General features: G+C 45.8%; 1 protein-coding gene across 4 annotated transcripts in view; it reads left to right on the top strand.

Annotated features, from left to right (window-relative positions):
- The window catches only part of LOC308260746 (3 beta-hydroxysteroid dehydrogenase/Delta 5-->4-isomerase type 1-like), a gene marked incomplete at both ends in the record, with an annotated part of 71,099 nt that extends 50,479 nt beyond the window's left edge, over positions 1–20,620 (top strand). Inside the window, 3 exons of one of the 4 annotated variants that reach the window (XM_080692240.1) lie at positions 12,997–13,141; positions 16,392–16,556; positions 19,809–20,620. In XM_080692240.1, the coding sequence (XP_080548366.1) occupies positions 12,997–13,141; positions 16,392–16,556; positions 19,809–20,620 (1,122 nt within the window). Of the gene's footprint in view, positions 1–12,996; positions 13,142–16,391; positions 16,557–19,808 lie in introns of those variants that run through there. The other 3 variants (XM_080692241.1, XM_080692243.1, XM_080692242.1) reach the window with 3 other exon arrangements.
- Positions 20,621–23,324: the final 2,704 nt, after the last annotated feature.

Here is a 23,324-nt window from a genome sequence, read left to right on the forward strand (position 1 = left end):
CTATGAGGTAATCTTTTTTCTTCTAATTAATTTTTGTTTCATGTCTGCTTTTTCATGTATGAGAGTTGCTATTTCTTGTTGTGTTTCAGTTCCCTTGGCATGTAACATCATTCCTTATCCTTTCCAATTCAGAAGGTATATGTTGTTTCTAGTAAGATGAGACTACTGCAAACAATATGTAGTTTTGTTTTTTATTCTACTTTATCAGTATATGTCTTCTTTTTTTTTTTTTTTTTTTTGTGTGTGTGGTACTGGGGATGGAACCCAGGGGCTTTTCTACCTCCAGGCTATATACCCAGAACTTTTTTTTTTTTTTTTGGTGGTACTGGAGTTCCTGGAAGACCTTCTACCTCCAGGCTACACTCCCAGACCTATTCTATACTTTTATTAAATTTGGAAACAGGGTCTCTTAAGCCAGCACGGCTGGCTTCGAACCTGCAGGATCCTCCTGTCTCTGAAGCACAGGGATTACTAGCGTGCGCCACCACACCCGGCCACCCAGACCTATTTTATGCTTTATTTGGAAACAGGGTCTCATTAAGCTGCTGAGAGCCTCACTTAGTAGCTGAGGCTGGCTTCAATACTGTGCAATCCTTCTGTCTCAGCCTCCCAAGCGCTGGGATTACAAGCGTGCGCCACAACACCCAGCTAGTATATGTCTTCTATTGGAGAGTGGAAACCATTTGTATTCAGTGCTATCACAGGGATGTTTATTAATTTCTGCAATTATGATTTATTTTATGTGTAATGTTTAATTTGGTCTTGACACTCATTTGCTTCAAACCTTTCCAATGAGATTTCTCATTTTATGAGCTCTGAACTTTATTTGTAACTTCTTCTGTCTGTAGGATATCCTTATATTTTCTGTAATGCTGGCTTTGTAGTCACAAATTCTTTTACTTTGTGCATTTTGTGATTTGAATTTAGAATGTTCCCCAAATGCTCAAGTGTTGAAAACATCACCAATGCAGAGAGGATACGTAGTGGGGCATGGCTGGGGGAGGTGCGCCACTGGGTGTGGGGCCTCCTAGAGGACTACACACGTTCACATATCCCTCCATCACTTAGAGGAGGAAAGGGAGAGTGGCTTTTCACTGTCACGTGTCCTGCTGGCATGGTTTCTGCCAGGAGTTGGATAACTATGGACAGAACCCTCAAAACTGAGAGCACAGGTGTACCTTTCCTCCGTTAAGTTGTGCCTGTGATGTATTTTGGTCGTAGCAATGGAAAAGCAGCCTGACACAAAAGCTGGTATCAGGAGTGGGTCAAAATATGACTAGCCTTCCCATACTGTTCAGTAACTTTGGAAATTGTTTCAGGAATTTGGAAAAGTTTGGAGATGCTGGCTAGAGGATTCTTCCAGTGTTTTACATGTTACGGCTGGGTGCCAAAGATATCGCGGTTAAAGATGTAACAGTGAAAGCTGAATGCTACCGTTTGGGGGAACAGTCCCCAGGGACCTTTGTTAGACCCCCAGAAACAAGTCCCCTCAAAAAAACCACGGGTTCTTGTCCTGAGCTAAGGATAAATATGCAATAGCCCAGACTCTTGCTGAAGATTTAAAGGAGTTTATTAAAAAGATAGAAATACAGAAGACAGTCACAGCCCCATGCCATTCAGGAGTGGAATGGGGCGGGGGGTGTTTTGAATGAATTCACCGAAACACAAAACCTGGAACAACCTTTTTATAGACATTACATCCTCCATCTTGCTTTTTCTACGTAACTCTGACATAGGTAAAGTCCATCCTCTTAATTTTCCTGCCGAGCTTTTGTCTACACCCAGGTTTCTCCTTCCCTGAAGGTTGATCCCCTCCTCCCATCCTAACTAGATTATCCATTATTGTGTAAACCTGTCTTTAGAATGAGGAAGTCCTAGCACCTCTTCTCTTTCCACTTGTTAATTACCTTTAGCTAGGTTAATTTATGTTACAATAATTGTCTGCTTTCTTGGCAGAAACCAAGTCCTTCCACATGTCTGCCCCTCACCCAATTTTGAAATATATTTATTAATAATCAGAGCTTTCTCAAATCTTCCTAGGCCATTCCCAATACTGGTACACTAAGCAGAGCTCGATGAACGATTCTGGAAGGTAAGGATACTGATATGAATGTGAACATTAAGGACTGTGCTTACAAGGTTTCAGACAGGAGCAAGAACTCCAATAGGAAACTGGTCTAGAGCCCATTCATGTTACATTCTGACAAAGACCTTGTCTACATTTTGTTCATGTCCAGAAAAGCCTAGAAGCCAGGACCTGCTTGCCCAAGGAAGGGGAAGCTTACCGCAGTGTAAGCATTGGGAGGCTGTAGAGCCGGGAGCACGCCGTGGAGCTGTCGGTGGAATCGGGGCTGGATGAGATTTCAAGATGGCTGCCAGCTCCCAGAATTGGCTGGGAGTCAAGGAGGAGGATCTGAGATGGCTGCTGGCTCCCAGGATTGGCTGGAGTCTAGAAGGAGGATCTGAGATGGCTGCCAGCTCCCAGGGAAATCATCTTCCTGGGTAAACGGACCGCCAGCTGGTCCCACGCGTAGGCCACCAGTTGAATGGCATGGTTACTGGGTCCGTGCGCCAGGCACCCGGCAGACTCAGGAGCTGGGCCACGTGGCATGTGCCCCCACGGGTCTGACCGGGTGGGTGGGAGGGCCAGAGTCCAGGCCAGGGTCCAGCTAGCGTGTAGAGTGTGGGCTGAAGCAGAAGCCCGGAAGAGCGGGATACCGGCAAGGGGAGTGCCGAAAGCTATGAGTGTAGAGGCAGCAGGAAGCACCAAAAACGGGGTTCAGTGGCAGATGTGGCGGTCTAATGAAAAAAGCAATGGTTCCTCTAGGCCCGCTGTCCAAAAGCTACCCAGGGGGCAGGCAGATCCCTGTGGTGAATTCACCTGCGCAGATTAAAGGATGAGAGTCCGACACGGGTTCAGCACCAGATGTAAAGTAAAGTGCAAGTCCAGGGTGCAATGTAGATCACAAGAGGAGTCCAGTATGCGTGGTATCAGCTTTAATACTATGGTCCTCCCTGGGATAGGGGCTGGGGCAGTCCTGGAGACCCGCGGGCCCATCCGAGGCTAGAAGGGGAAGGCCTCTCTTAAGGTATGCATCTCGGGGGTGAGATTTACTCGGGGGAACATGCTACTCTGTTGAGATACTGCTTGTGAGGCCGACTCTCTCTACCGCCAGGGTTCCACTTCCTGCCCTCACAGAGGTCACATGGGGGAGAAGGCCACGTGGGGGAGGGATCCCGACTTATCACGAAGACAGTGTGAGGCTGACTTGAGAGGCAAAGGACTAATTCAACTGGCAGAGAATACTCCGAGTGGTAGAGCATTCTGGAGGTGAAATGGGTATTACATGCTGCTTTCAACCAGATTCACTATGCTGAAAGTAAGCAGAAAGAAGAGTGTTTTCTAGATTTTGGTTTTTGTTTGTTTTTTGTTTTGGGTTTTGGCTTCTTTTTTTTTTTTTTTTTTTTTTTTTTTTTGGTGGTTAGGCCAAAAAAAGTGTGTGTAAAATTGGGGCTGAGAAAGATTTGGTTCCAAATCATTGGCCACTAAAGGAAATTTAAGGACTTTGAATAAAGACAATTGAAATGATGCATTTTAGGGCATCATCTCAGAAATCAGCAAGATATGGTACCTCTCAGAAGGTAGGTTGTAACCATGGAAACATGTTTGACAAAGTTGACTTTGAGAAAAATAAATGGGGCTACTCTGCTTTCATGTGGGTCCTGGGGAAGTTGTTTTCCTGTTAATTGCTTCACCAATTTTAGCCACACAGGCACTAAGAGGAGGGTCCAGCTACTGCTCAGGCTGGTGACTTATCTTGGCAACATCTGCTTGGTGTTAATTTTGCAGGAATGCAGGATTCTGGAGTTAAGGAGTGCTGAAGGCTTGCACACAGAGTTTAAAGAAAGATCAGGAGGCCAGAGAACATGTTAGCAGGGTCACAATCCCTGCATAAAGGCTCTGAAGAAACATTTTGTGAAGCTGTAAAGTGCCCCCACTTTAAAATTCTGCTTTGTACAATTACTAGGGGTAATCTGCATTTTCAACACTAGAGGAATGAAGAAGCTTTTTCGAGTGGTTCAAAAATATATTTCGGACTTCCGGGAAGATGGCAACCAAGAAAAGCGGGGCTTAAGAGCCCCGCTAACAACCAATCTCTATTACCACAAAATAAGTGCCTTTTGCCGGGCGTGGTGGCGCACGCTTGTAATCCCCGCGCTTGGGAGGCGGAGACAGGAGGATCGCGCAGGTTCGAAGCCAGCCGTGCTGGTGTAAGAGACCCTGTTTCAAAAATATAAAATAGGTCTGGGAGTGTAGCCCGGAGGAAGGAGGGCTTCCAGGAACCCCAGTACCACCAAAAAAAAAAAAAAAAAATAAGTGCCTTTCATAGCCAGAAAACACCATCACCAGAGAAACAAAAATATCACCAGCCCCAGAGAGGAGGGGGTCTCATAACAGAGCTCAGAGCCACAGAGGAGATACACCAGCCTCACAGCTGAGGACGCAGCAGCAGCGCCTTACTGCCAGCGGCAGTGGCTAGCTCACCAGACGGCTACAACTACAGACCAACGCACGCAACAGCCCACCAGGCTCCAGAGAGGAGCGGCGGGCAGCAAGCCGAGGTGAGCCGCTGCGGAAGAGCCCGGACAGCGAGCTTAGGTGAGCCGCTGCGGAAGAGCCCGGCAGGATTCGGCAGATTTTTCGGCGCAGGGAGCATCTAACGCTCCAAGTGGCTGGGCTCAGCACACGCTGCAGGGACTCAGAGCGGAGTTCAAAAACAGAGAAGAAATACACCAGCCTCAAGGCCGAGGGCGTGGCAGCGGCGCCATATTGCCACCAGCGGCAGCGGCAGCAGCGAATTCACCGAGTCCACTACAGCTCCATCTGCGTATTCAACAACAGTGAGTCAAATTGCGGGCCCCAGAGGAGAAATCCCAGTACTGACTCCCAGGGACTTGACCCAGTGGGGGAGTGGCGGTGGCAGAGATATCATACTATAGGAGAACATGCAACCTGGCACCCCCCCATAGTCTAAAGCAGCCTCTATTGACTCCCTGGGTCTGAGACTTTGCAATACAACCCAGTAAAGGAGTAGTGGGGACTGAGATACCAGACTTGAGATCCAGAGCACCTTAAGTGAAGTTGTAGTGACCCAAGGGAAGAACCTAGAGAAGGCACAAACTCCCGAAATCATGGGAAAGAGGAATAACAATGGAGCAATGAATGCCCACAATCCCACAACATCAGAACCTGATAAAACAGAAATTCAGAGATTTCTAGAGATCAAATCAGGAAAATAACTGTAGAAATAATAGAGGTGTTTCAAAAAGAATTCAGAGAGAGCCAAAAAGAGATAAAGGATGCAATTAATGAAGTAAAGGCCTCAATTCAAAGTACAAACAACCAATTAGAACACATGGAGAATAGAATCTCGCTCCTAGAAGATGAGCATCCAAAAATGAACGCATAGTTTCTAATCTAGAAAAAAAATATCCAAGAACAGGAATCTGACATTGAAGAAATATGGGCCCATTTTAAGAGAGCTAACCTAAGAATAATCGGAATAGAGGAGGGAAAAGAAGGTGATACCAAAGGGATCAACAATCTCTTCAAGGAAGTAATAGCAGAAAATTTTCCAAACATAGAGCAAGAGGTCGATACACAGGTCCAGGAAACTTATAGAACTCCCTTTAGACAGGATCGGAGAAGAGGATCCCCACGCCACATAATTGTCAAAATGACCAATGTGGAAGCCAAGCAGAGAATCTTAAAGGCAACAAAAACAAAGGGCCAAGTGACATTCAGAGGCAAACCAATTTAGAATCACTCCAGACTTCCAAAACCAAGTCATGAGAGCCAGAAGGGCTTGGAATAACATATTCCAAACTCTGAAAGAAAACAACTTCCAGCCAAAAATTTCCTACCCAGCAAAATTTGCTATCAAATTAGATGGAGAAATAAGAAGCTTCCATGACAAACAGAAACTGAAGGAATTTATGTCTTCAAAACCAGCGCTAGAGAAAATACTCAAAGAGATTAACTACAAAGAAGAAATAGGTAACACACACCAGAACCAGAGAAACAAGATTTTCCATTCAACAGACAAATAAGATTAGTTATCTGTGGAGATTCATTATTTATGTTAGTCTTTTACCTATCTCTAAATTGTATTGTTTGCTTTTATTGTTGCTAATTGTTAGGATTTCTAGTTGGAATATTAATATACCTTCAGATATAGCATTTGGAAATATTTTATCCTATTCTATGAGTAACTTTTAACTGTTTACATTGTCTTTGGATATACAATATTTTATTTTTTAGGGAGTTTGTATACCCTTTTGTTGCCTGTGCCATTGAAATCATATCCAAGAAATCACTGCCAATTTTAATGTTGTGAGGTTTTATGACCCAGATTTTCTTCTAAAAGTTTATAGTATTAAGATTTATATTTAGGTCTTTTATCTATTTTGAGTTAATATTTGTATATGGGATTAGGTAAGGGTCCAATTTTATTCTTTTTCATCAATATTTAGTTAAAAGATCATTATTTCCTCCACCAAATGTTCGTGGAAACCTTGTCAAAAATAATTTTACAATATATGGAAGAATGTATCTCTAGGCTTTTATTTAACTCCAATGGTTTATATATCTGCCTTTAGAACAGTACTACACTGTTTCAATTATTGTAGCTTTACATGGTTTGAAATTTGAAAATATATATCTACTAGCTTTGTTCTTTTTCGAGATCGTTTTGGGTATCTAGAGTCCATATTGCATATTAGGATAGATTTTTCCTGAAAAATAAATATATAAATATATGATAGTTTCACCTAAAAAAAAAAGAAAAAAAATATTCTCTGGTAAGAAAGAAAGCAAAAAGAAATATTAAAATGTTATCTTTAAGTTATCAAAAGCTTGGTATCAGACAAATGAAACTGTTATGTGAGATTATCATTTTTAATTTTGGATAAATTGCTATAATACTAGATGTCAACCACTAAGCCAAGCATGGGAAGGAGGGATGGGGAGGGAATGGGGTGGAGATAGGGTGGGGGCTGACTGTGCGATGTGTGCATGTATGTCTACAAAAGTATTTTGTATCCCACTATGATGTATGAATACAGTGCACCAATAAAAAATTTAAAAAAAAAGAAACATATTTCGTCTTGTTTTTGAGAGAGAGTTTTCTTAAATTGCTATGGCTTCAAACTCCACATCCTCTATATTTCCTACCCAAGTTTCTGGGATTATAAACATGTACCACCTCAACTGGAAGAAATACATTTTTTCTAAACTTTACTTGTGACTGTTCCCACCCCCAGAACTATCTGTCCAAGAACTTTAGCTAAATACATCACAATTTATAGCTCATGAAGACAAAGTTCTTTGAAAATAAACAACTAAACAATGTGTTATTAACAGTTTTCCACCCATCCAAAGTCACATTAACAAGGAAACTGATAAGTTGGGTCCTGCACTCGTGTGACTTGTGTCACATGACCTCTGCACGGGCAAGGCGGGGCCAAACCCCCCACCCCGTGAGAATTGGGCGTTCCTGCGAGTAAACCCCCATCTCGCGAGATGCATACCTTGAAAAGGAGAGCCCGCATCCTCTAGCTTCGGACAGGTGCGCAGGCCCCACGGTGCCTCGCCCTGATCCACGGGAGAGCCGTGCCATTAAAACTTTACATGCCACGTGTACTGGACTTCTCTCGTGTTTTTCACACTCCGCTGTACTCACATATATTTTTATTTTACTTCATATATTTTATTTTACTTAACACTTGGTGCCGAACCGGGAGAACTTTTGTGTCCCTCTCCCTTTTTTTTTTCCTTTTTTTTCTCTTTTCTCTTTTTATTTTTAGTCTCTTCTTTTGAGCCCTGGACTCTCCGACCCGCCAGCAGCTCGATTGCGAGGTCCCACACCAGCGCTCTGCTTGCAGGTGTTGCTCCCACGCAGCCGCCGCGGCCACCACCGGTCATGGCGCCGGCTCTGCTTGCCGACTGCCTGCGTGGGCCAGAACCTCTGCCTGCCGCTTGGACCTCCTAAAACCGCCGTTCTAGCTTGGTGCTCCGGTCACCGCTGGGACCTTTGGCCGGTTTGCCCTGCCTGCCCCGAGCCAGGCTCATTGGGCGGCGCACAGCCGGCCTCGGCGTCCGCCACAGCCACCCGCGCCAGGCGTAGCCCCACTCGCTTCTGCTGCTCCATTCCGCCCGCCCAAGCCAGGCTCACTGGCGGTGCTCCTCCAGGCCCAGCCTCAGCATCTGGCGCGCACCTAGAAGCCATTTTGTCTCCACGCCACAGGCCTGGCAAGCCATGCCACCTGCGCACCATCATTTGATCCTGCCTGCACCGGCCGCCAGTGGCGCCCACACCAGACACCGGCACTCTCCAGCTCCACCGCACCCCCAGCAGCTTCTCAGCACTTCTGCAGCAACGCTTCACTCCGGTAAGCTGCCTCCTTCCCTTGGTTAGTGGACTCTGGATGTGGGTCTTCCGGTCCCCTGGGACACCAAAATCCAAGTGCTTGGTGACCCACTGTCTCCTGGTCCACTGGGGCCACCCTCTGTATGACCAGGTCATCCTCCGGGTTTTTGAAAAGGGTTGGAGATGTCCTTCCCTCTCTAAACCCCCCCGTGTCTGAACAATTTGAACAGGGAGTTCGGGGATGCCCATTTCCTGTTCTTTGTTTCCGCCCATGAACCAATTATGGGAAGTCGAACCTTTAAACTAGCAGATGCCCTGAGCGCCTGTCTGACCTTGATACGAGTTGGGAAATGGGTTGCAGTGGCCCAGGAATAGTTAGGAACTTTTATAAGCAGTCTGGTATCCCTCCAAATGCTCTCCCCCATCAGCTGCCATTTATTTTCTCGCCAGCCTGGTGATGTCACAGTTGCCATCTTGGCCCGCGCCAGACTGCAATTTTCCTGGGCGGCCACCCGGCCGGCTCCACACGGTCCTAAACGCGCTCGGCTTCTGGCTGCCTTTCTGGCCCGCTCGGGCGCGCCCTAGGTGCTGAGGGAAACGCCGGGCCGGGGCTGGGATGACACCCTCTGGCCGCCTGTGGGGAGTCCGCGTTGCCATTCTTGCTGGGCACCCGCCCCGGGATGCGCTCTTTGTGTGTGAGTGTAGGTCCGTCACGGCTGAAAGAACTAACTCAGGAGGCTTTTCAAAATATTAGAAAGGCTGAGAACAATCCACAAACTCCTGTCCGAGACTTGGTTAGTATGGCATTTAAAATTTTATTCCAGAGAGAAACAGGCGGAGATGGAGCGTACACTCCGACTTTGCCAAAAGCTAGATGCCTGGTAGCTGCCCTTCGGCTGGCAATGGCTGCTCAGCCCTCTGGAGCGCCACCTAGGGGTGAAGGACTGTAATGACGACTACCTCTAGGAGCCTGCCTGAAGTGGGGCAAAGCCACGCCCACTAATCAGACCATGCCCAGTATGTGGCCAGGAGGGCCACTGGAACAGTGCCCTTAGGGAAGGGTGAGCCCCAGGCACCTCAGCACAGGGGGAGCACCTTTCCAGACCAGGCCCCACCGCTGGCCCTACTCAGCCTGGCAGAAGACTGACGGCTCCTGGATCCCTCAACCTCCATCCTCTTTGCCAGCCCAGGATAGCTCTCCAGGTAGTGAGTAAGCCAGTCTCCTTTTTGGTCGCCTGCTCAATCTCATCATTTGTTTTTTCTTTAACAGCCCTCGCCTGTTCAAGCCTCCTCAAGCGCACATCACTAAGCTGTCCAGGGTAACCTCCAATTCTCACTGCAGCTATGCACCCACCTTCCCCCTTCCTGCGGACTCCAACTTCTCCCGGCATGGGGCCCCTGACGACGCCCCTTGACAGCAGGAAGTCGCTAGAGGGTCAAATCGACATTTCTTACCCTCCTTAAGCAAAAAGGCCAGGATGATAAGTTGGGTCCTGCACATGTGTGACTTTGTGTCACATGACCTCTGCACGGGCAAGGCGGGGCCGAAACCCCCACGAGAATTGGGCATTCCCACGAGTAAACACCCATCTCGCGAGATGCATACCTTGAAAAGGAGAGCCCACGTCCTCTAGCTTCAGACAGGTGTACGGGCCCCACGGTGCCTCGCCCTGATCCGTAGGAGAGCCGTGCCATTAAAACTTTACAAGCCACATGTACCGGACTTCTCTTGTGTTTTTCACACTCCACTGTACTCACATATTTTTTTTTTACGTCACATATTTTATTTTACTTAACAGAAATGTAAACAATGAAAATGCATTGCTGAACCTTTTATGTACATACACAATTCAGCTAGTGAATTATTCCTCTGATTCTCCACCATCCTGTGATTATCTGCTTCCCAATGTTAGTTAGTGTTTAGATTGCAGCAAGAGTTCAAAGTTTTTTGGGCTGGGCCAAATTCCTCAGCATATAAAGCTTCATTCCTTCCCTGGAGGATGAGAAGACCAGCACCCAGGTGCTTTCATTCATCTTTGAGAAGACCAGCACCCAGGTACTTTCATTCACCTTTTAACACTCCAACAGGTAAGGACATTTAATGTGTTTTCAACTATTACTGGTGCAGGAACACTAGATTTATTTCAAAAATGGATTGGAGGTAACAAAAGGAGTCAGATATAACTAAATATAAATATTTATGTAATTTTGATCCATAATCATTGGCCTCTTTAGGAAATACCTAGTGAGAAATAAAAACTTCTCATTCCAAAGGGCTCCTGCCCCATACCTTCAAGGAAGGAATCCTGAAGAACAGGGAAAACAGCCAGACTCTGCTGGGTCCCCCAAACTCTGTCCGCACTTGGCCAGCTGTATTTCCACTCAGTTGTCCTGGTTTCAGTCATGGCTATGCAATGAAGTCTTCTTAACAAACCAGAAGACCGGATTCAGGCAGCTTGCTAATGGAAGAACACATCGAGGTTCTGCAAGTAGCCTGTCCTGTCCCACAAGCTTCACCCCATGCAATTCTTCATCTGTATCTCTTCAAGTATTCTGTATGTAATAGTGACAAACTCCAGAGATGTCACTCCCAAAGATGGCACCCGGAAATGTTGATAATTTCTCCATGAAAGAGCTGAGATGTTTGAAAATGATTTACTCTCATATCTACATCTCTACTTAAGGTCTGGAACCCCAGAAAGGAAATAATCACCTCTGTTTCCTTTAGCTTTCGTTAACTAAACTCATATTGCAGGAAGGCAGGCTCAACTCTGTCAATACTACTGATCAGATGTGTCAGACAACATATTCCAATCTTTACATCCAAGAGAGAATGATATACAAATTATTGTTCATTCCAGGGACCAAACCGAATTATTACAGAGCAGTGTTCTTCCAGCCTATTGAATTTTTCTAGAAATCATTGAAAATTTACCCTGGATGGTCTACACACCCTATATTGACCCTTATATGTATATGTACATACATTATTCATAGCTAGTACATGTATGTATATGTACATATATTATTCATGAATAATGTTGGAGTAATGGGTAATTATACTCCTCTGATTTTCCACCATCCTCTGATTATCTGCTTCTCAATGCTAGTTAGTTTTTAAGCCTTTTCATCCGTGTAATATTTGTCACTTTAGTCCAGAGAACCTTCAGGGAAGGGAGGAAATTCCCTTCAACATACACTTGAAAATGCCAACATTTCTTTTAAAACGTGTGCCTGGACAAAGGAAATTAATTCAACCTATTTTACATCAGCTGATCAGAAGTGAAGGAAAAATAACACTGGGCTGGCAGCCTGTACCTGGGTGGGAGGGCACACTGTTGGGGAGCTGGCCCTCACTCTTCAGACTGGGAAGACAGAATGTCCAGCTGGTGTCCACTCCACAACCGACTGCTTGCTTCTTGAGGGAGAGAAATGCTCAAAACTCAGGTGTCACAGAAGCAATGATACTGATGAGAATGATACTAGTGGAAGCTGATCTTAAATTAGTTGTTTTCTTCATGGAAAACAAAAGAGAGTAGTACTTATAATAAAGTAGAGGGGGATATGTTAGTCAGGCCTTTTTAGGTCCACAGAGGAAGCTTTGAACAGGCTGCACACATGACCCTCCTCTAGTAATCACAGGAGCGGACCTTTGAATTTATTTATTCATTCATTTATTTATTTATTTATTTGTGGTACTGTGGGTAGAACCCAGGGGCTTTCTACCTCCGGGCTATCCTCCCAGACCTATTTTATATTTTATTTGGAAACAGGGTCTCACTAAGTTGCTGAGGGCCTCACTAAGTAGCTGAGGCTGGCTTTGAACATGTGCAATCCTCCTGTCTCAGCCTTCCAAGCGCAGGCTACCATGCCGGCTTGACCTTTGAATTTAAAGAGACTGCCATTAGTGGGTTACCTATTCAATCTATTAGCTCTTGGTCAAACTTTAGGTATCTAATCACACTTCAACACAATTGTCTATGATTCCCTCATGCCTATTCAAGGAAATCTCCATAAAAACTCCAAATGACAGGGTTTGGAAAAGTTCTGCAGAACTGTACTCGTGAACTTTCCTGGAGTCTGGTACATCAGCAAGGGTATGGCAGATCCATGTACCTTCCTTCCCCCTATGAATGTCTTCATCCATATCCTGTGCAATGCTCTTTGTAATAAATCAACAGATGTAAGTAAACATTTCTCAATCTTATCCAAATAAGAATTCATGGAACTAGTGTTTTAGACAGTGACCCTGAAAAACAGGTAAAAAGAAAATATCTATGGCTTGCAATGGGCATGTAAGTTGGAAGGGGACGTTCTGGGGATGCAGTTCTCATCCTGTAGGATCAGATGCTGTCTCAAGTAGACTATCAGAGCCACCGTACTGGTGTCTGGTGTAGAACTGATGAGTTTGTGATTGTGGAAATAATTATCATTGTAAGAAGAGTGGGAGAAATGAGTTTGAGAAGATCTTGACCTTCATGACATCTACAGGAGTCTGTGGGCCTGTACCCATTGGGCTTCTCTTTGTAGTTTTCTCCAGGGTCACCGTCATCACACCTGATTGGCCATGACAGGGTGGAGGTGCCTCGTGACAGGAGCAGGAGGGTTTCTGGGACAAAGAATCATCCACATGATGGCGCAGGAGGAGCACCTGTTGGAGATCCGGGCCCTTTACAGAGTTCTCAGACCACAAAACCGGGAGCAACTATCTAGTATGCGTGAGGATGCTAGAGTGCATATGTGAGGGGAGGGATCTTTGTCAATCAAATGAAGGAAACTTGGAGCTCTGTGTGCTCTCCTATGTCCACACTCATCAGGAGGAATCACAGGTGGTGAAGCATAAGTGACCTGCATCTTTGTGGGATCACAGAATTCTGACCTGATCCACTGGCAACAGGCTAGAAAATTTCATATTGCTTCTCCCATCTGAATGAAGCTCTTTATGTGTGGGAGGGCATAGTGAGTCTTAGAATGAGTGAGACTCCGGGGCATTTCACCTTCAAGCTCTAACCTAGCCCTTTTTATTTTATTTTATTTTATGTTTTTAAAACAGCATCTTGTTAGGTTACTATGAGTTATACTACATTGCTGAACCTGTCCTTGCAATCCTCCTGTCTCAGCCTCCAAGTACTAGCATTACAAGTATGTGCCACCATGCCTGGCTATATGCAGCTTTAAGGCACTGCACAATGTAAGCAGAGACAGAAGAGCCCATCTCTTCCCGTGCCTCACCAGGATTCTTCCTATACCTTTCTAGCCATTCCACTCTGTTCTTCATCCCACAAGTGAGTGACTACAGATTTGCTGTGGCAGCCCATCATGTGTTTTCAAAATTGCTGTCCAAGGTGCAAAAGCACCAGCCAGATTGATAGTGAATTTTTCTACCAGCTCTATCCCCAGATCCTCAAATCAGCCCTGTGTGAGGATAGAAAAGGGGTTCACCCCTCTGGATAGTGAGACATTAAAATCCAGAAGAGGAGATAGACCAGGGTCATCTGATAATTGGGGAATAGAGATCAGGCTGGAGCCCCATCCTTGTGTGTCCATCACTCCACACTGAGCTGACTCTTGGCACAGTGTGTGTTCCCACTTTCTTAGGGACCCATGTGGCACAAAGACTTGCCTGCCATGTGCCTAGCCTGGCGACGCTGAGTCTACCTGCAGGCCCAGGAACCACACTCACCATCCGCTCTTCCTTTTTCCCCTCTGACCTCTTCCAATGTTTTATTTCCTTCACAGTCTCCTTCAGTGAGCTCTCTGATGGAGAAATATTAGGACATGAACAATACCATTTGTGATGACTAATGACTATGTCTCAGATATATTTGCAATATAAGCTCTGAGGGAAGACAAGAACAATGCTCAGACTAGAGGAAATGCTAATGGTGACTGAAGAACACAAGTGTGAGGAAACTTTGCTGAGGTAGAGCGTGGTGGTGCACGCTTGTAATCCCCACGCTTGGGAGGCGGAGACAGGCAGATCGCGCAGGTTCGAAGCCAGCCGTGCTGGCGTAAGAGACCCTGTTTCAAAAATATAAAATAGGTCAGGGAGTGTAGCCCGGAGGTAGAAGGGCTTCCAGGAACCCCAGTACCACCAAAAAAAAAAAAAAGAAAGAAACTTTGCTGAGCACGTCTGGAGCCAGGCACTGTGCCATATCTTCACAGTTTCAGCTCATCCTAACAGGGTCCAAGGACACAGCCTGAGTACCCCACTCTCAGAGCACATCCAACTCCTGCCCCCGACTACCCTGCCCCCCTCAATTCATGACCTTCCTTAAGCTGCCTCAACAATGGGAAAGCACAGGATGCAAGACTCAGCAGAGCAGTAAAGAGACAAGAAATTCTACCTGTACCCCGAGAAGGGCTTTCTTCAGCCCTGCATTATCCCCTGTTTATGTCCCTCCCTGGTCCTGACCTTCAATGTCAATTTCACTTCAATCGCCTTATCCTTACTCTGTCTCAGGAAACTTAATAGCGAACACTAAGCGCTGCCTCAGCAGTAGGGGAAGCTGAGCAAGGCTAAGATAGGGTGGGACAACTTTCCCTAGGAGCCTGCTCTGAGAGCTCTCCCTATACTTCTGACCTCACCTGTTCACCTGTACTGGTCGTGATGGAAACATTGGGAAGAGGTATCTAAGAAAAGAAGGAATGGAGTATGGGTGTGAAAATTGAAAGGCACAGGCAAGGATATAGTAGGCATGTAGAGTATCACACGGCCCAGGATGCTACAGATGTAGACTGCATGCAGCACCGTGTCGATGCTGTGGGCTAACTTGAAGTGACAAAATGACTGGCAGTGTCAGTCCTGTGGATTTCAGAGGAGCCTGGATACACTGATGTTGCATCCTCTGCTCCTGGGTAAGATGGCTGCAAGGGTCTTCCTTCGGAGGCTCCGCATTTCCAGCATTGATGTCTTTTTGTGATAATATCTGATTAGAAGTTCAGTTAAATCCACCTTTGGGCACATCCTTAACTCCCTCTTTAAGACTCTGTTCTCCTCCTCTCATCCAATCAGGAAACACAAACACTAATGTTAGCTTCAACTTTTACATTTTTTAATCAGTCCAATGCAGTAAGTAGCAAGACCTGCAGAGGTAGGCCTGATATTTACACATTGCATGTTTCCGCTCCTCTGCTCCCAGTGGTGGGACCATGTTCCTCCCCATCAGACTTCTCTATCAGAAAAATTCTCACCAGTCTATTGCTCACCTGCTTTCCTTTATATCCCTACAACTGTGCCTTTGGTACCCTGAGACCAAGGTTACCTTCCTATGCCACATCACCACCTCTGTTTGTTCTTTTTTTTTAATTTCGTTTTTATATTCTATAAGTGGAACATATTGAGAGTGGTATACGTTTACATTGTGCTTCATGTCCTTCCCTCTTCCTTTCCCTCCCCCCCAATAGAGAGTGTCCAGGTTAATCATGTTGTATTTATGCTATTACACATATTCGGATGTAGCTCCTCCATTGAACAACCTCTGCTTTCTTCCCCTCCTATCCTTCCATTCAAGCTTTGCTGAGATTTCTCCTCCATCATCTGTTTATTCTTAAATCCAAATTCACATATTATTCTTCATTCCCTACAGATTTCAGTTCCACTTATTCTCTCTTGTAGCCAACTCTATCATAACTGCACACTTCAAAATAAATTTCACAAACTTCCCATGGCATTCTAAAAATTTTTATGTTCAAGGCACATATGAGAGCCTGCTGCTCAGATTCATTTTCCGCAGTGGGATGGTATGGAGACAGTTTTTTTCTTTCTTTCTTTCTCAGAAAATGCTGCACATTCTGGATTCTGAACCTTGTTTTTCCATTTGTCTCTTCCATGGAATAATCTTCCTCCCCGACATCGCTCCTCTGTAACTTTCCTTGAGCACATAAGGAGCTGTCATTTGTATCAGGATATTCCCAACTCATTCAGAGAACTTCCCAAAGATCTGCCTTGTCTTTCCACAGAGCTGCAGACAAAGACCAAAGTGACAGTTCTGGAAGGAGACATTCTGGATGCCCAGTGCCTGAGAACAGCCTGCCAGGACATCTCGGTTGTCATCCACGTGGCTTCTGTCATTGACTTTACTGGTGCCCTTCCCAGAAAGACATCCATAGACATCAATGTGAAAGGTGTGTTGGTTGGGAGTACGATGAAGCAGCTGGGTAGGTGAGGATGGTGAACAGGATAAGGTGGGGGAGAGAAGTCCCACCAAAGAACACCTACTGTGCTCTGGTCTAGGGGCCTCTGCTCACCTATACCAGTCACAGAACTTAGGAGGTTTTTCTCAAGGTTTTTGATGAAGAAACAGCTGAGACAGGTAGTATAGTAGACCTTGGCCAAGGCCCTGCAGATAGTCAGTGGAAGAGCAGGAATTTACACTCACACCTGTGAGACACCAACTGCCTACAAGCCTCTTCCCTTTGCTCCTCCAATCCAAAGTCACCTTGACTCTGACTCCATGTTCTTCATATCCACCCACCCTGAACTCCCATGGGCCAGAGGAGATGCTGCGGGTACTTCTGCTATCATGCATCTACATCTTGCATCAGGGATGATGAGAACATGCAGGGCCCTCCTAGCTAACTGGAAGGATTCTTCTCCAAAGTACCTGCAAAGCTGGTGGTCAGAGGTTGACCAGGACAGCATGGCCCAGCACTTGCCATCTCATGATATTTTCTTAACAATAATAACTTCCAATTTTCCATAATACTATCTCTTCAGGCACCATTTCATCTAAAATAGAAAGAGTCCTAGCCAGGTGCCTAACATAACTCCTCCTTAGATCCTAATCACCAAAGGTCAAATGACCCTTTCTGAATTGTGGCTTTCCAGGCTACTATAATTAGAGACACCTTAACCAGGCTTGGTGGTGCATGCTTGTAATCCCAGTACTTAGTAGGCTGAGACAGGAGGACTGAAAGGTTTTGGCCAGCCTCAGCAATTTAGGGAGGCCCTTGGCAACTTAGTGAGACCCTGTTTAAAAAAAAAAAAATAGGGCTGGTAATATAGCTTAGATGTAGAATGTCTCAGCGGGCGTAGTGGTGCACGCTTGTAATCCCAGCATTCGAGAGGCTGAGACGGGAGGATCACAGTTCGCAGACAGCCTCAGTTACTTAGTGAGGGTCTCCACAACTTAATGAGAACCTGTTTCAAAATGAAGAATAAAAAATAGGGCAGGGGGTATAGCTCGGAGGTCAAATGCCTCTGGATTCCATCCCCAGACCTGCAAAAAAAAAAAAAAAAAAAAGTAGAATGTCCCTGGGTTCAATCCCCAGTACCCCCCCACACACACACACACAAGAGACACATTAGCTCAAGTAATCTTGCCATGCAATATCATCGCTCTGAGCCTTAGAGGCCAGCCTTTCCACTAACACAACACCCCAAGACCATGGCACATCTGTTGCCCATGCCTTGACCTTAAAATGACCTCAAAAAAACAACTGAAAGTTGCTTTTGAATCTCCAGAATCATCTGAACATAGACCCTACCTAAATCCTACATAGGCATAGCCTTAACCTGCCACACTGCAGGATAATGAGAAGTCACCAGATTTCCAGTCTCTGTCTCACAAAGAACTTTCATTCTTCCAACAACAGAATGCACAGTGAAGCCAACAGTGTTGGTAGCATCAATACAAAAGAGTGTCACAGGCTTATAAAATACTTCACAATAATTATTATTCCCCTGCTAGTAAGCAAGTCCATTAGATTATCAGCCTCAGTGCTAAATGTTTAGATAAGTGACACTCTCTAGAAAATCATATTGCCTAAAAGCCGTGTGTGTGTGTGTGTGTGTGTGTGTGTATGTGTGTGTGTGTGTATGGTATGGTATTGGGGGTAGAACCCAGAGGCTTTTCTACCTCCAGGCTATACTCCCAGACCTATTTTATACTTTATTTGAAACAGGGCCTCAATAAGTTGCTGAGAGCCTCACTAAGTAGCTGAGGCTGGCTTCAAAACTGCATGATCCTCCTGTCTCAGCCTCCCAAGCCTGGGGATTACAAATGTGCACCACCACTCCTGGATCCTAAAAGCTTTTAAACAGAAAAAACTAAGCTGAGAATAGTGGTGCACACTTGTAATCCTAGTACTTGGGAGGCTGAGTCAGGAAGGTGGCAGGTTCATGGTCAGCCTCAGCTCCTTAGTGAGGCCTTCCACAACTTAATGGGACCCTGTTTCAAAATAAAGAATAAAAAATAGGGCTGGGGGTATAACTCAGCGATAGAATACCCCTGAAATCACTGGGCATGGTGGGGCATGCTTGTAATTCCAGTACTTGGGAGGCTGAGACAAGATAATCCAGGTTTGCGACCAACCTCAGCTACTTAGTGAGGCCATCCACAGCTTAGAGAGACGCTGTTTCAAAATAAAAAATAAAATTGGGCTGGGGATGTAGCTCAGAGGCAATATGCTCCTAGTCAATCTTCAGTACGACACACACAAAAAAGAATACCCCTGAGTTCAATCATCAGTACTGAAAAAAAAAAAAAACAACCAGGAAAAGCTATAAATCTAAATAAATACATGAATGGATGAATAGGTAAGAAATGAGAGTAGAGCAAAGGAGGAAGGAATGGATGAAGAAAGGAAAATAAAGAAGGGAAGGAAGTTCACAAGGGAGAGAAGAAGGAAGGGAGGAAGAAAGGGAGGAAAGAAAGAAGCCTTTGCCCAGGACATTCCTTCCTTCTTCTAGACAGGGTATACCGCATTACCTCCAAGACATACATGTTTTCACTACAACAGGGATTCTACAAAATTCTAACATCATAGTTATTCCCTGCAGAGGGCACATTCTTCTTTTTTAGTTCTCCAGAGGCTAAAAACAAGTCAGTACAAAACTCCATAAAAATTACCTCAATGACTCAAAGAATGATCCCTATAACAAAATTTGTTATTGATCTTCAGAAATAGTGAAAAATACAAGCACTGTAATGTCTACTTAAGAGCAAAATGTTGCCCATGAATAACAGTATGAGCCTTTGGATCTGAACTCTGAACTGTCCTTGACTGTATGGGTATGGCCTCCTGAATTTGAATTTCAAAGTAGTCTAACATTTGTAAAATAATATGCATGACAAATAGTAATTTTTAATGTCCAAATTTAAAATAGGAACCCTATGCTCTTTCCAAAACCAAAGTACATACAGTTTCAAATACACACACAGAAAAAAATCTAGGAAGAAATAAGACATTTTTGGTCATTGGAACCTGAGTGTCAGGTTCTTTTCATTTTGGTGTCTGCAGCATGTCAGATGTCAGTGCAGCACAGGGAAGAATGCATTAGCGTCTGTCTGACTGGGAAGAATGAGATGAATGTGAATCTGTGGACGGGGCTCTTGATTTATTTATCGACACTGAAAGATTGGTCCCCTCCTGTAGGTACCGAGCTCCTGTTGGAGGCCTGTGTCCAAGCCAGCGTGCCCATCTTCATCTACACCAGCTCAGTAGAGGTAGCCGGACCCAACTCCTACAAAGAGATAATCCAGAACGGCCATGAGGAAGAGCATCATGAAACTACGTGGTCTGCTCCATACCCATACAGCAAAAAGCTGGCTGAGAAGGCTGTGCTGGCAGCTAACGGGAGCCCTCTTAAGAATGGCAGCACCTTGCGGACTTGTGCCTTGAGGCCCATGTACATCTATGGGGAAGGGAGTCCATCGCTTTTTGGCATTGTGAATAGGGCCCTTGAGAACAATGGGATCCTGCAAAATACAGGAAGGTTCTCTGTAGCCAACCCAGTCTACGTTGACAATGTGGCCTGGGCTCACATTCTGGCCTCCAGGACCCTGCAGGATCCCAAGAAGGCCACCAACATTGGAGGACAGTTCTACTACATTTCAGATGATACGCCTCATCAAAGCTACGATGACTTCCATTACACCTTGTGCAAAGAATGGGGCTTCTGCCCTGATCCCAGGAAGACCCTTCCTCTGCCTGTGATGTACTGGCTTGCCTTCCTGCTGGAAACAGTGAGCTTCCTGCTGAGTCCCATTTACAAATATCGACCCCCCTTTAACCGCCACTTACTGGCATTATCAAATACTGTGTATACCTTCTCCTATAAAAAAGCTCAGCAGGATCTGGGGTATGAGCCAAAGTACAGCTGGGAAGAAGCCAAGCAGAAAACCACGAATTGGATTGGCTCACTGGTGGAGAAACACGGGGGCACCCTGAAGAAAAAGACTCAGTGATGTAAGGACAACAGGGACAGGGACCTGGGTATTGTCAGGAGCTGTATGTCCAGCTCCTCCATCCAGCTTCCTCTAGAGAGTGTGAAGGAAGAGTCCAGGTCCCACTGCCTCCCTCTGACACATGCCCACCCTAGTGGCTTTGTCAGGACCCCTGTGAACTATTGATTGCTTTTCTCCTCTCCAATGCCACATAATTTCTTTAGATAACTCCCATTATTTCAAAAAGCTCAGTGAAAACCCCAATAAATGCTGTACTGTTAATCTACAGATGTCTTTCTCACAACACATACTTTTGTGCTTTTCCTTCCTTTTTCAGGTATGGCCACTATAGTTTGAAAAGGAATCATGGAACTGGGGTGGCAGGTGGGGGTCAGACCTGGAGGGGACCTGAGCCTGACTCTGACCTACAAGGTTTCAGGCATGTGCTGCATGTGTTCCTGGTCCTCCTACTGCCCCAGTGGCACTGGGCTCCTGAATATTGATCCTTGATCCTTGACCTTATCTGTCAAGGGGCAATGAATCCTTTTGAAAGTCATCAATGGTCAAGGCCTGTGACCAAGGAGGAGCCCAACAAGAATCAAGTCCTGCCTCCTCTGAGGTCTGTGGACAGCTCCAACGCAGAACTCAGTGTGAACTCGAACATGGCCTTTACCACGCATGCAGAGTTTAGGTGTTTCCTCAATGGGGTTTTAACCCCTCTTATCTTTTTAATTTTTTTGTACTAGATATTGAATTCAGGAGCATTCTACCTTTAAGCTATGTTAGGTTGTTAAGTCTCACTATGTAATTGAGGCTGTCCTAGAACCTGTGATCATCCTTTCTCAGCCTCACAAGTACTAAGATTATAGACATGTACTACCACGCCCAGCTTAGCTCCTAGACAATCACTGGAAATTAAAATGAGGATAAGCCAGTAGGGGTAATTCCTGCTGAAGAGAAAACAGCCACCCCAAAATGCCAGATCCTGATCAGGACCTTCACCACTTGATGCTCTGCCCTGCTCACTACCAGCATGGCATGCCTTCAAAGGGAGGGCTGACCGGCATTTTCATTTCCTACTCTGTCCCCAGGAAAGTAAGAGCCATCTCCTCCTGTGTCCACATCCTCCTGCCCAAGACCTAGAAGTCTCAGTGGACCCTGGTCACATGTACAACTACTGCCTCTCCCCTCCTCCCAGGCTCTTACAAAATGATTCCCCTTCACTGCAGCCCTGCCCCTCCTGGCCTCTAACACCTGTCCAGCTCCTGAGTTTTCCTTGATCCTTCAGGTTGTGACCCTGTGTGCCTCTCTCCCCACACCTCACCTGTGTCTTCCACTGCACATCGAGTCCTGGCTATTGCTAGCCTAAGAGCACACCCTGCACAAGAGAGCCACATAAAGTGGACCTCGCCTGGCCTCCAGCAGGGCTCTTATGTTGACCTGCAGTTACACAATGACTCCAGAGACTCTGCTTTACTCTGAGCCTTCGCCAGGTTACCATGTGACGCATGCAGAGCAGGTGAAACCTGTGGACTAAGGACATTCTGCTCTCCTCGGCTCCTCCCCTCCTCCAGCAAGTATTAAAAGACCACCGCTTTGCAAAATAATTCACTAGAAGTAAGCTGGAGTTGGTGGCATTCAGGGGCCCGCCATCAGCTCCGCCTTCACCCTTGTGCCGTGTCATGATGTCCAGCTTCCCCATCTCTCACATACCTGGCTCCCCAGCATCCGGCACCCTGCCTAGCACCTGGTCACACCAAGTGTTCATGCAGAGAGCTCCTTAGAGACTGTGTTGAGAATTAGAGCCTTGGGGCATGGGGGAGGCTGATCATACACAGTCACTTGCTTAGCACATTATGGGATCCTCTCTGCAGATCCAGCCCTGGGCTTCAATAAAGGAGTCCTAGTTTGATGTCTCTGTCAATCAAATGACAGCACTGCACTGCTATCACGGAATTCAGCCTCCAGAACTGAATTCTGTCCTTCCTCCCACTTACCTGGGAAATCCTCCGCAGGTATGAACAGTACAGCAGCTTGGACACTGAACATACGCTCATGTTCTTCAGTCTATCTGCACACAAGCCAAGTTGACATGTGACACACCTTGCCACCCCACCCCCTTCTGTTGGTGCCAAAGCTGAACATTTCCTGCTGCTGTAAGAAGCAGGACACCAGATGCATGCAGAGTAGATGGTGAAGAGTCCCCCTTATCCCCTGGGCAGCTGGACCTGGAAAGCCCTGGAATGTGCTTTGGGTCAACAGAGATGGCCTGAAAGCAGGCTTGCAGCAGAAAACCAATCAGCACTAGGCGGTTCAATCTAGGAACTGGCCAGGCATGCTCCTCCCCTCTGTCACCCAGAAAAGGAAAACAATTTGACTGCAAAGGGCAGCTGAGCAAAGTGACCATAGGAAATGAGCCTTGGTCGGGCAGTGAGTGGGTGATGAAGGTCAGAAAGAAGAGGACAGTGGCTAACTGTGCAAAAGAAGGGCCAGTGTCTGCTTTCTGTGATCCTTCCTGCCTTCTCCAGTGAGAGCAAACACAAAATCATTCCAAGGTTAAGAACATCTCTAGCCTTGATGATCAAATCCCCAAATTCCCACGTGACCAGGAGGAGTTCCTACTCCACCCACTCAGGGCAACTTTTTAGATGTAGCCCCAAGACCAGATTCCCTATTTTCCTTCTTTAAGATATTCTTACCTAAAGTCTGGAGTTCAGTATTCTCA

Source organism: Muscardinus avellanarius, assembly GCF_963383645.1.
Source record: "Muscardinus avellanarius genome assembly, chromosome: 3".
Taxonomy (NCBI): domain Eukaryota; kingdom Metazoa; phylum Chordata; class Mammalia; order Rodentia; family Gliridae; genus Muscardinus; species Muscardinus avellanarius.